Here is a 10,991-nt window from a genome sequence, read left to right as displayed (position 1 = left end):
GCTCATCACCGACCAGTCGCTGCTCATCTGCAAGTACGACTTCATCACCCTGCAGTGCCAGCAGGTGGTGCGCATCGCCCTCCGCGCCGTGGACACCATCTCCTGCGGCCGGTTCCAGTTCCCCCCGAAATCGCTCAACAAGTAAGTGCTCAGCGGGGCCCCGCGCTTCTCTCACCAGCTGCAGAGCCCATAGTCTCAGAGTAGAAACCAGTGCGGCACCAGAACCGCTGCTGGGCTTGTAGGCGCGTGGATTCCCCGTACAGCGAAGGACCAGACAGCGTTTCACTCCGACAAGGAACACAGCCGCGGGTCGGGTCGGGTCTGCTCTGCCCGCTTTCCCAAGGCAGCAGTAGCACTGCTTTAACCAGGAGCTCACCCTCATGCTGGAGCGAGTTTCCTAAAATATGAGCAGCCAGGCAGGAGTGTGGGCCACCGGGTTACACGCTGGTGCCGAGCTCCGGAGGCGAGGGCTGCAGGGAGCTCAGGAAGCAGGCGCCCGGCCGGAGGTGTCAGCCCCTCTGTGGAGACCCGAGCACCGTGTCTCAGAAAGCACGGAAAATTACCTGAGTGAACGTCAGTGCAGACACGAGTGTCTCGTGCCCGGCCAGCAGGTGGGAAACAGCCCTTCTCTCCGGAGACTGCTTACTCCCGAGGCCACAGGCCTTGTCTTCAACCACGACCGGCTTTTTCACGTCACACCCATCACTGAGCCGCTGCCGTGGGAGGCCGTGGCCTGCTGGTGAAGCCGGGTTGTTTCTCTCACCCTGCAGGCGAGAAGGCCTGGGCATTCGGATTCAGTGGGACAAGCAGAGCCGCCCCTCCTTCATACACAGGTGGAACCCCTGGTCCACCAACGTGCCCTACACCACGTTCGTGGAACATCCGATGGCGGGTGCGGATGAGAAGACGGTCTCTCTGTGCCAAGTAAGAGCCCGAGGCTGCAGCACTGCCCCAGGGGTAGCGAGGTTCTAGGCCTGCACTGCCTGTTGTGGCGGCCACACGTGGCTGCTGAGCACTGAGGAGTGGGTAGCAAGACAGGAAACACGCTCTTAATTCTCAGTGGCGTTAGCTGACTTAGGGTTGAGCAGCCCATGTGACTGGCAGCCACTGGTCACCCCACTTCCTACGGTAGCCCTTGTGGCCGAGATTGTCTTGGGAAAGGGCCAGAGAGCTTTGGGCAGGGTAGCTGACCAGCCTGTGGCAGCGCCAGGCAGTCTGTATGCTCATCACAGGAGGCTGTGGCCAGTGGTGAGGGCAGTGCCGAGGCCTGGGCAGGTCGCCCACTAGCCTGGCCTGCTTCCTGGCTGGGTGGGGGTGAGGGTTGGTAGCTCGCTGTGGCTAAGCCACTCAGGCCTGTGGAGAGCGAGGCTCCGGGTCCTGGCTGTCGCCCAGCAGTGAGCACAGCTGTGATCCGAGGCTTCCAGAGCCCCACTGAGCAGGCAAGCAGAGGCACAGGGAGGAGGGCTGGGCTGGGCTGGTGCGGGCCAGGGGCGGCGGCTTCCTTCCGTGGCTCACTCTGACCAGCTGTTTTCTCTCTTTCAAGTTGGAGAGCTTCAAGTCCCTGCTGATCCAAGCTGTCAAAAAGGCCCAGAAAGAGAGTCCTCTGCCGGGACAGGCCACCAGCGTGCTGGTCCTGGAGCAGCCGCTCCTCATCGAGACCTACGTGGGGCTGATGTCCTTCATCAACAACGAGGCGAAGCTGGGCTATTCCATGACCAGAGGCAAGATCGGCTTCTAGGGCTGCAGCCTCGGAGAGCGGCTGGGTCGGCACAGGCCTGGGGCCAGCTCGCCCTGCGGGCCGGGTACTTCCCTGTAGGGGTGAGTGGGGTTACAACATAGTCACATGACTTGTATACTGGAGATGGGTGTGGACACGTGGTCACCCGCTAGACAGGCGCAGACTGCATGCAGCTGTCCCTGCTGGCCGCTGCCACCTCCGGAAGCTCCCTTTGGGCCTCTCCTTCCCCCGCCCCCACCTGCCTGTTAATAAACGTGCTGTGGTTGCACTGGAGCGTCCGCTGGCCGAGCTGGGCAGTCGTCACCCCGGGGGCACCACACACCAGTGCCTGCATCCCAAGTGAGTTTACACTTGTGTCCAGCCGTGTACTCAGGCACACGATCCGCGTTTTAAAGCTGAAGACAAGCCAGCCGCCTGGTGCGGTGAGCAGGGGGAAGCCTGCGTCAGCTCCGGGCGGGCGGGCGGCTGCTGTGTGAGCAGGTGTCGGATCTGAAGTTCACCGGCACCTCCTCGCCCAGAAGCTGCAGTCCCTGCAGGCCGCTCCTTGGTTTGACGCCCCCGAGCCGTCCGCCCGCAGGGACAGCTGCTGCACTCTGGGTTTGTGCTGTCACACTCGTGTCTGAAAAGGGAATCGCTTCGTTTGCTCTTAAAGAAAGCACTTTAACAAGGAACTGTATTCTCAGGAAGCGGCGCCCACGCAGACACAGGCTTCGCCAGGGTCTCACCTACCCACGCCTGGCCTCCCGCCCAGGGAGCACGTCCCCACGGGGACCACAGCCCGCCGCCCCACGCAGGTCCAGCTTGCGGCTCTGACGGGACATTTGTTGATAGGCTTGTTGCTACAACACCAGCTGGCCGGTTCCCTCCTCACTTCCAGCCCTGGGGGGCTGGACTGGGGTGGATGGGACCCAGACGCAGTGCCTCTCGCTGGGCAGGCTGCCTACACGGCCTGGCCCCGAACCTCTGCTTTCTGTCTCGCAGTAAAAGACATTGAGAATCGATTGGGTGTCGTTCCTTTTTTGAAGTTATTAAAACAAGTGCAACAACCGAGACGGTTCCTCTCGCGTGAGTGCATCTTGAAGCCCAGACTGCTCTGTTCTCGTCCTGGGAGCCGGCCCCTATGGCAGGCAGTGACGAGGGCTCTCGGGCTCTCCCCTGGCGGCCTGTCAGACACACCTGGACCAGCTGCTGACCGTGTGTCAGGGCCACAGCTGGGGTGGAAACTCCCCGCGGGACCCACTTAGCAGGTGGGACTGACCTTGACCGCCACTTCGTGGCTCACCCTCGGGTGCCCCAGGCTCCCTCCTGCACCCAGAGCACGCCGTCTGCCTGAGACTCGATGACAGGAGCTCGGAGCCAGCATGTGTCTGTCTCAGGGGAACCAGCTGCTGGGGACTCAGTGCTGCTCCCTAAGACACCGAACCCAGAGAACCCCTGTGACCAAACCCTCAAGAAAACCAGCATCAGCCTTTTTATGAATTAGCAAACATTTAAGTTACAAAATTGCAGCTTTTAGGGAAACAAACACAAGCTGTCTCCACGGACCATGGTTGGAGCTGCCCCGAGCCCGCTCCCCACAGCTCTGCGCGTCTGCGTCCCTTCCCACGGCTGCCGCGCGTCCTACGTGTGGTCGCCCAGCTGCCCGGGGGCGCCGTCAGCCCCGCCCTCCGTCTCCAGGAAGCACAGGCAGAAGTGGTCCTTGCTGAGCAGGGCCAGCGAGTCCCCCGTGACAGGCCAGCACAGCGAGAGCACCTGGAAGTCCCCTGGAGGAGGACACGTGGCCGAGGGTTAGAGCGGGTGGCCAGGTCCCAGGGGGAGCAGCCCAGAGCCGGTGGTGCGGGGACGGGGCAGGGACCCAGCTGGAGCCCAAAACAAACCGCCTCAACCCAGACGGGCCTCTCTCCGGAGCTCAGAGCCTTGGGCCCCCGGAGCCTGCTCACCTTCCCCGGGCACCTGCACAGACACGCAGCCCGCCGGCGACCACAGGTACACCTTGCTGCCTCCCGAGCAGATGGCCAGCCGGGGCTGCCGCGGGTCCCACTGGAAGGAGCGCACGGGGCCCAGCTGCTCCAGCACCACAAACAGCCGCAGCTTCTGCACGTCCCAGATCCACACTGCGTTCGGGACATTGTCTGAGGGGAGACGGACGGTCCCCGGTCAAACCCGCCCCCAGCGGCCTGCTTCAGCCCCGCCCGGCCTTGCCATGGGCCCTGACACAGCGGATGTGGGGTCCTGGTCTCCACACGGGCCCTGGGAGGGGGAGCCTTCGTGCTTCCAGGTCTGTAGGGGCCACCAGTCACTCCGAGGCTCACCGGCCACACGGGCATGTTCTGGTGTTTTGAGAATAACCTTCAACGTGTAAAAGCCCTTCTCACAGGAAGAGGCCAGGGCTGTCGGGGGCCTGGGCCCCTGTTCACCAAGGACGGGGCGCGTGCAGGGAGGCAGGGGGCAGAGGGGCCAGGGAGGACCCGCGTTTCAGGAGTGCGTGGGGAGGATGCACAGGCGGGCCTGTCAGCTGACGCCCTTTCAAACAGCTGGTGTCCCGGCCCCATGGGGCACAGCGAGTAGGCACAGCGCTCACCGTTCCTCGTGGCCAGGAAATAGCTGTCGGGACTGAAGGCCAGCGCGCCGACGCCGATCTTCGGGTTTGCTCGGTCGGCGGTGGGCTTCAGCGTCTGCAGGGACACCGGCACCGAGGCGATCTCATCTAGAACACGACACCCGCCTCAGCACAGCGCACGCACCTGGAGACCCGCATGGCCGCGATCCTGCCGCCACGGGCAGAGCCTCTGACCCCGACTGCTTGGTTTAGACAGAGGAAGAGGTTATACGGCCTTGAAAGCATCAGGCAAAACCTGAGCGACAGAAGGGCCCATGGGAGGCTGGCGTGAGATCCGTGGGGAGCACCTCCCGAGCGCGGTCCTGGCATTTCCTGCTCCTCCCAGTCCCAGCACCTCGGCTCCCAGCCGCTGCTGCCCACCCGACAGCCTCGCCCTGGACTCCTCAGGTGAGAAAAGGCGTATGGGACGCAGGTTTGGGGAAGTGACCATACACTGTGCTATTTTAGGTTCATGTCAATTCAGGGTCACCCGCTGTGACAAACATCCCCAGGGGGTACCGAGAATGTGGGGATGGGGGAAACCTGTGCCTCCCCTAAGAGCTTCTAAAAAGATCATCGAAAGGAAAGAGCAAGACAAGACCAGAAGCGCGAGATGCTGACGGGGCATGAGCAGCGCGCTGTGTGCCCGGCCGCCCATGAGCGCTCGCCGAGCCCTGGGCTGCGTTCTGGGCTCCACTTAAAGCGTGTCTGATGCCAGGTCACAGGAGACCCAGGCCGCAGCCAGGACAGGGAACAGCCCGCCAGCCCTTCCCACTGTCGCTCCCGACCCTAGGCTCCTCCAGGGAGCTCTGCTCTGATTGAAACAAGGCCCTCGGGGCGTCAAATCGGACTCCAGGGCTGAGAGTCTGTCAACAAAAGCCACGCCCCCTGGGGAAGGCCCCGGCTGCCAGGACAGGAGGAAGGACCGCTGACGAGGACGGGACAGGGAGCCCGTCCACAAACAAGGAAAGGCTCACACTTGCTCTCGGCGGCCCTGGGTGGCGGGCAGGCGGGCCGGCCCAGCGCCCCCCGCGGGCTCTTCTCCGCTTCCTTGTACACCACCTGCAAGACAGGGACGGCGGTGCTGCCGCTGCGGGTGCAGGACACAGGGCACTGCTCCCTGCTGGGGTTCGGTGTGGCCCCAAAAGCCCCCTAAGGACAAAGCTGATGGGGGCAGCTCCACATCCACTTGGCCAGTTAGCAAACGTGAGCAGCTCCCTGGGGAGTGACAGGCTCGGAGTGAGGACCGTGTGACCTGGCTGACAGGCAGCGGCGAGTACCCCGACTTACGTCCCCGAGGCCTGGGGACAGCTGACTGCCTGACACACAGACGCCCCAGCCGCCAGCACAGTCCTGCTCCCTCCCGTCTTCACTGAACCTCCTGGCTCCGGGGCCACCTGACCTCACACTGTCCCTGCAGCACGCCCAGCTCAGGCCCTCACACACCTGCCCGCTTACTGAGGTCCCCATCTGTGGGCGAGGAACTCCCCAGACCAGGCTCTGTGTCCCCACTGCCCCTGGCCCCCCAGCACCTTCCCACCTCAGTCTCGCCCCGCTGCCTGGCACACTCCTCCCCATCTTGCACCACATCCCAGAGGTCTGCCCCGTCCCAAGGTGGCAGCGTCCCCACCCACCCTGGGAGACACCAGCTCTCCCAGCCTCACCCTCCACCGGGCAGGGCTCTATGGCTCTGCGTGGCAGGCAGGAGGCCGGATAGTGCAGGAGCAGATCAGAGATGAGCCATTTGGGGGGATGCAGGGCAAGGGACACCGCCTGGCGCCCCGTGGGAGTGTGGGCAGGAGAAGGCCCTGGCAGCAAGTCTGGCTGTCCCGGTCCCCTGGCCGCAGGATGGAGCCCTGCATCACAGCATCACCGCCTCCCAGCGCTGCTCCCATGGAGACAGGTGCCACTTACCACTCGCGGGTCACTGATGGCCGCGGGGTGCCCAAACTCGGTGAGCATCTTCCAGGTCACGTGATTGAGGATGCGCACCTGAGGGAGGGCCACGCATGAGACGCGCTGTGTGGGGACACCCGCCACCCGGGCCATCCTTGGGCTCCCTACGGCGGGCGCCCTGCCCACCTTCCCGTCGTAGCTGCCGAGTGCCAGGAACTGACTGCTGGGGCTCCAGGCCACCGACTTGATGCCCAGGGACCACTCGTATGCGCAGTACGTGGCCAGCAGCCGGCCATCCAGGGAGTAGAGCAGGACCTTGTACTGCAAGAGAGAGGGCGCCGTTAGCTGAGCGCCCACGAAGCCGGGCGAGCACAAGTGCACAGATGGGAGGCGAGGACGAGCGGGGCCAGGCTCCGCCCGGGGCACAGGGACCCGGGGCACAGGAACCCGGGGCGGTAGCTGGGAGCGGTGGTCGCTAGACAGCGGTGAGGTTTGCGGACGGATCGGCTGTCAACGGCACCGCAGCCGAGGAAGCGAGGATGAACGTGGCAAAGCACCTCCCACCTCCAGGCAGGTGTCCCACGCCGCCAGTACGCAGCCGTTGGGCGCCCACTCGATGCCGGCCAGGTCCTGGGTGTCCGTGTCGAAGTGCTGCCACGGGAAGGGGAGAAGCAGGTTACGTTGGGGCGGACGTGCTTGTACAGCCGATGTTGCTAATGCGTCCCGGGTGCACGTTCCTCAGACAGCAATGGGTGGAAGGCTCCCACGTGTCCTTCCGGTTTTTCTCCCTGAGCTCTGACGGCGTTCCAGCGGGTTCTGTGCCCAGCCTGCCTGTCTCCCACCTGCAGCCGGGGACACCTCCGGGCCCTGGGGAGTCCGAGTTGGGTTCAAGTCCACACTCCGCCTGACGAGGCGCCACATGCCATGGATAGGCCGGAAGGGGAAGGGCTCCCGTTGGCCGGCAATCCCGCAGCGCACCCCGGCCCGCACCATCCCACCACGGCTCACACGCTTCACCTGTGGGTGCTTCGTGGAGTCGCAGGTAGCACCCGCCCTCGGAGATGGGAGTTCCGTTTCCCACAGGACCCCGCAGGGCCCGAAAGCCTGAGGACAGGCACACCCACTCCCTGCCACGCGGCGAGGACAAGGTCCCGCGGGAGGAGCGCTCACCCGCAGCAGCTGCCAGTCGCTGCAGACGAAGATGCTGACGTAGTCCTTGCAGTCCCGCCGCTCGGCCAAGGCCAGGTAGCGGCCGTCCCGGGAAAAGGTGATTCCTGCCAGCAAGAGGAACGGGCGGAATCAAGGCCAGACGGAAGGCAGGCCAGGGTGGTTTAAGGAAGAAGGGGCAGGGCGGTCCAGGCAGACAGAGCAACGCGGGGGCGAGGGCAGTGCGGTCCGGCTCCTGCGGGCGCGCACCTGCCGGGAGCCCGTGAGGATGAGGACGAGGCAGCCTGCCCGAGGACCCGGTGGCTGCACACGCAGCCCGGACTGTCCTGGAGACAGGACACAGACCACAGGGCTCAGCCGTCGGATCAGCCTGTCCCTGCGCTTCTATTGTTACTTCTGAACCTAATTCCTTGGAAGAAGGAGCTTCGAGATAAGACGCTGGAAATGTTACACCGCATTTCCTGTCGGAACGAGCTGACAACGCCCAGCTCACCCTTCCTGCGGCCTGAGTCGGAGGGTCGTCTCCACGTGGGAAATGCTCACGCGGCCTCAGGAGACACCCGCTTTCAAACCAGAAGTAAATGTCAAATGTACCACCGCCCCCCGTCCAAACGCAAGCTCCAAACTGCCGAGGCCACAGAGCAAAGGGGGGAACCACTCAATATGCAACGCCTCCCCGCTGGCCGCATGGAGGACGCGCCACTGTAGCTGCATTGAGCAGGACCCCCACCCAGCCTCGTGGCCCACCCACCTCAGCGCGGGTGCGTCTGCCCCGCCCTCCCCATGGCCAGGGGACACCGCCCCTCAGCCCTCCTCTGGGATGTCCAGATGGGGCAGGTCACCATGTCCCTGGACAGAGACCACAGACTGAGCCAACAGAAGACTGAGATTGAAGGTTCAGAATTCAAGGCGTGAAGTGGGGCCCCTCAGGCCTGAGACAGGGCAGGACGGCCACGGAACGCCTCGCCTCTGATGCCCTCACTCAGGCCTCCTCAGCCCCTGGGGCGTTTGAAGGGGTCCTGGTCTTTGGAGGCGCGGGAAATATTCATTCACAGACGGACATACAGAGGTGGACAGGCTTTAGAACAACCCGAGAGGAAGATGAGATAACCGGGGGGCCCAGGAGGAGGTAACATGACCCGAGGGTGGGGGGCTCGAGCAGACAGAGCGGCTGGGGGCCGACACACTGACGGCGGAGGCACTGCAGCCTGTGGCTGAAATTTCCCGATAAAAAGAGCAAAGGACCCACAGCAGCGCCCGAGGCCTGGACCCCGCGGTCTGCGCACTCACCCTGCTGACAGGCCTTCGGGTACTTGATGTACGAGACGGACTTTGTGCACAAGGACCAGACCGTGATCCGCAGCTGTCGGGGAGGAGGGGGAGCACACGTTATACTTCCAGAGAGAGCGTCCGAGCCCTGGGGGAGGCGCCACTGAGCCGAGCCAGGCCTCAGAGGGAACGGTCTCAGAGCAGGGCCGGCCCTGGCCCTCAGTGGGCACCATGCTCACTTCCCACTGCCCTACAGCCACCCTCTCCACTGTTTTCACTTTGCAGCAATGCCGTCTGAGTGACAGAGTGAAATGAATGCACGAACGTCGATGTTCATGCAGGGCAGGGCAGCTCTGCGGGCGGCTGGCACGTTGTCACACCCATCGCTGGTCTGAGGAGCCACGTCCTGTGGGGCAGCACGTGGGACGCGAGCCTCCTCGCTCCATGGAGTCGGCCTGACTGCTCCTGGCCCAGCTCCAGGCAGGAGGCTGTGTCCTGAAACGCTGACCCGCTGCTTCTGCCCAGGGTCCCGGAGAAACCACTGAGGCAGCCTGTCCACGTCCCTGCCCTCCCTCACCGGCAGGTGCAGAAGGACTGAGAACCTGGAGGGCGGGGGGGCGGGCAGGCCCCTGTGCTTAGGACGATGACCTCGGGTTGGGACGAGAGCTGTGACCTTTCACTCAAACCAGCGCATCTGCATCCGACACAGGCTCTCAGCCCCCCTCCACCGCGCCCATCCCCTCTGGAGCCTGAGAGCAGCCGCCCCGACCAGCAAGGCTGCACTTCTCTGTGGAAAGGCTCTCCCTGCCCTCCCGTCTGTGAGAGCTGAGCCGCAGCTGCAGCCCCTGCCAGGTCCACAGGGAGGATCCCCCAGCTGGGCCGGGCCGTGGTGAACAGAGATCCGACTACACAAACCACAAAAGAAAAAGGACCGTGTGCCTGGCCGGTGTGGCTCAGTGGTTGAGCATCGACCTGTGAACCAGGAGATTGTGGTTTGATTCCCATGGGGCACCTGCCCAGGTTGCCGGCTCGATCCCCAGTGGGGGGCGTACAGCAGGCAGCCGGTCCATGATTCTCTCATTGATGTTTCTAACCACATGACCCTGAGGCACATGTGTAAACTGTGTTTGTGAGTGCGTGTGTGAGTGCGTGAGTACCTGTGAGTGCACGTTGTGAGTGTGTGTGTGCGTGCGTGAGTGCGCTTGTACGAGTGTGTGAGTGCGTGCATGTGAGTGCATGTGCATATGTGTGCACGTGCGTGTGTGTGAGTGCGCGTGTGTGAGGGAGCGTGCGTGTGTCTAAAAACCAGACGGGAAAGCACCACCTCACCAATAGGCAGAGAAGTGGAAACCAAAGCCCAAGGGCAGCCCACGCAGCCGCACGGGGCGGGCGATCGCTCTGCGCCGCCTCCCACCGCCTCCCACCGCCAGGCCGCCCACAGACCCATCCTAGACGACGGCTCATACAGGTCGTAGGAGACACAGCAGACTCCCGGCTGCGTGGGTCCGAACACCGCAAATGCCCGGCAACGGTAGGACGGCAAGTGAAGTGGGGGGTTTCCCACAAGGAACGCAGGGACCAGCCATGCCTTCCACATGGGGGGGTCTCAGGAACATGCAGCGGGGGAAGCAAGGACCTCGGACAGAGGACAAAGTCAGGCAAACGGACCTGAACAGGTGCAAACCCACAGTGCAGGTCCACACACACTCACACATACACAACCACACGTGTGGGCACACAGATACACACACAACCACAGATATGGGCACAGATACACACACACACAACCACATGTATGGACATACAGCCACACATATGGACACAGATACACACATTCAACCACACATATGGGCACAGGGATACACACACATACAACCACATGCATGGGCACACAGGTATGCACTCAGACATACAACCACATGTGTGGGCACACAGATATACACTCGTACACACAACCACATGTGTGGGCACACAGATACACACACGCCCCTCGAGCGCAAGGACTGAGTCACAAGACATGCAGCAGCCGGGAGCACTGGCTGGGGGGGCGCTGGCTCGGGGCCTGTCTTCCAGCCCAGACCTGACAGAGCGAACGGCTCCCGTGTCCCTGCTCACGGAGGCTGGTCCGAGGGCAAAGCCCTTCTTCACGCTGCCCTGCGGAGGGGCCGCCACCTGCCGCTGGAGGCGAATCCCGGCCCAGGGAGCTGAGTGCGAGGACTGTGCCCGCGGCAGCACGGAGAGCTCCAGGGATCACGTCTGACACCAGAGACGAGCACCTCTAACGTGTTAGCATGTCCGGGGCCGAGACCAGGAGCCGTGCTT

At 63.6% G+C, this 10,991-nt stretch overlaps 2 protein-coding genes across 2 annotated transcripts in view; one reads left to right on the top strand and one right to left on the bottom strand.

Annotated features, from left to right (window-relative positions):
- Position 1: 1 nt before the first annotated feature.
- TPRG1L (tumor protein p63 regulated 1-like) lies at positions 2–2,739 on the top strand (the record flags this gene model as incomplete). Its single annotated transcript, XM_006773804.2, has 3 exons — positions 2–141; positions 771–924; positions 1,544–2,739. Coding segments are annotated over 3 exons (489 nt in total), but the record flags the coding sequence as incomplete, so codon positions are not given.
- A 508-nt stretch (positions 2,740–3,247) lies between these two features.
- The window catches only part of WRAP73 (WD repeat containing, antisense to TP73), a 14,002-nt gene continuing 6,258 nt past the window's right edge, over positions 3,248–10,991 (bottom strand). Inside the window, exons 4-12 of the mRNA XM_006773802.2 lie at positions 8,691–8,763; positions 7,404–7,507; positions 6,798–6,884; positions 6,420–6,554; positions 6,252–6,329; positions 5,315–5,399; positions 4,320–4,445; positions 3,679–3,870; positions 3,248–3,501 (exon numbers count right to left, since the gene is read on the bottom strand). Coding sequence (XP_006773865.1) covers positions 3,359–3,501; positions 3,679–3,870; positions 4,320–4,445; positions 5,315–5,399; positions 6,252–6,329; positions 6,420–6,554; positions 6,798–6,884; positions 7,404–7,507; positions 8,691–8,763 — 1,023 coding nt within the window. The 3' untranslated portion in view covers positions 3,248–3,358. The remainder of the gene's footprint in view (positions 3,502–3,678; positions 3,871–4,319; positions 4,446–5,314; positions 5,400–6,251; positions 6,330–6,419; positions 6,555–6,797; positions 6,885–7,403; positions 7,508–8,690; positions 8,764–10,991) is intronic.

The sequence above is a fragment of the Myotis davidii genome, unplaced genomic scaffold (assembly GCF_000327345.1).
Source record: "Myotis davidii unplaced genomic scaffold, ASM32734v1 scaffold427, whole genome shotgun sequence".
NCBI classification, from domain to species: Eukaryota; Metazoa; Chordata; class Mammalia; order Chiroptera; family Vespertilionidae; genus Myotis; species Myotis davidii.
This window is presented reverse-complemented; position numbering and strand designations above follow the sequence as displayed.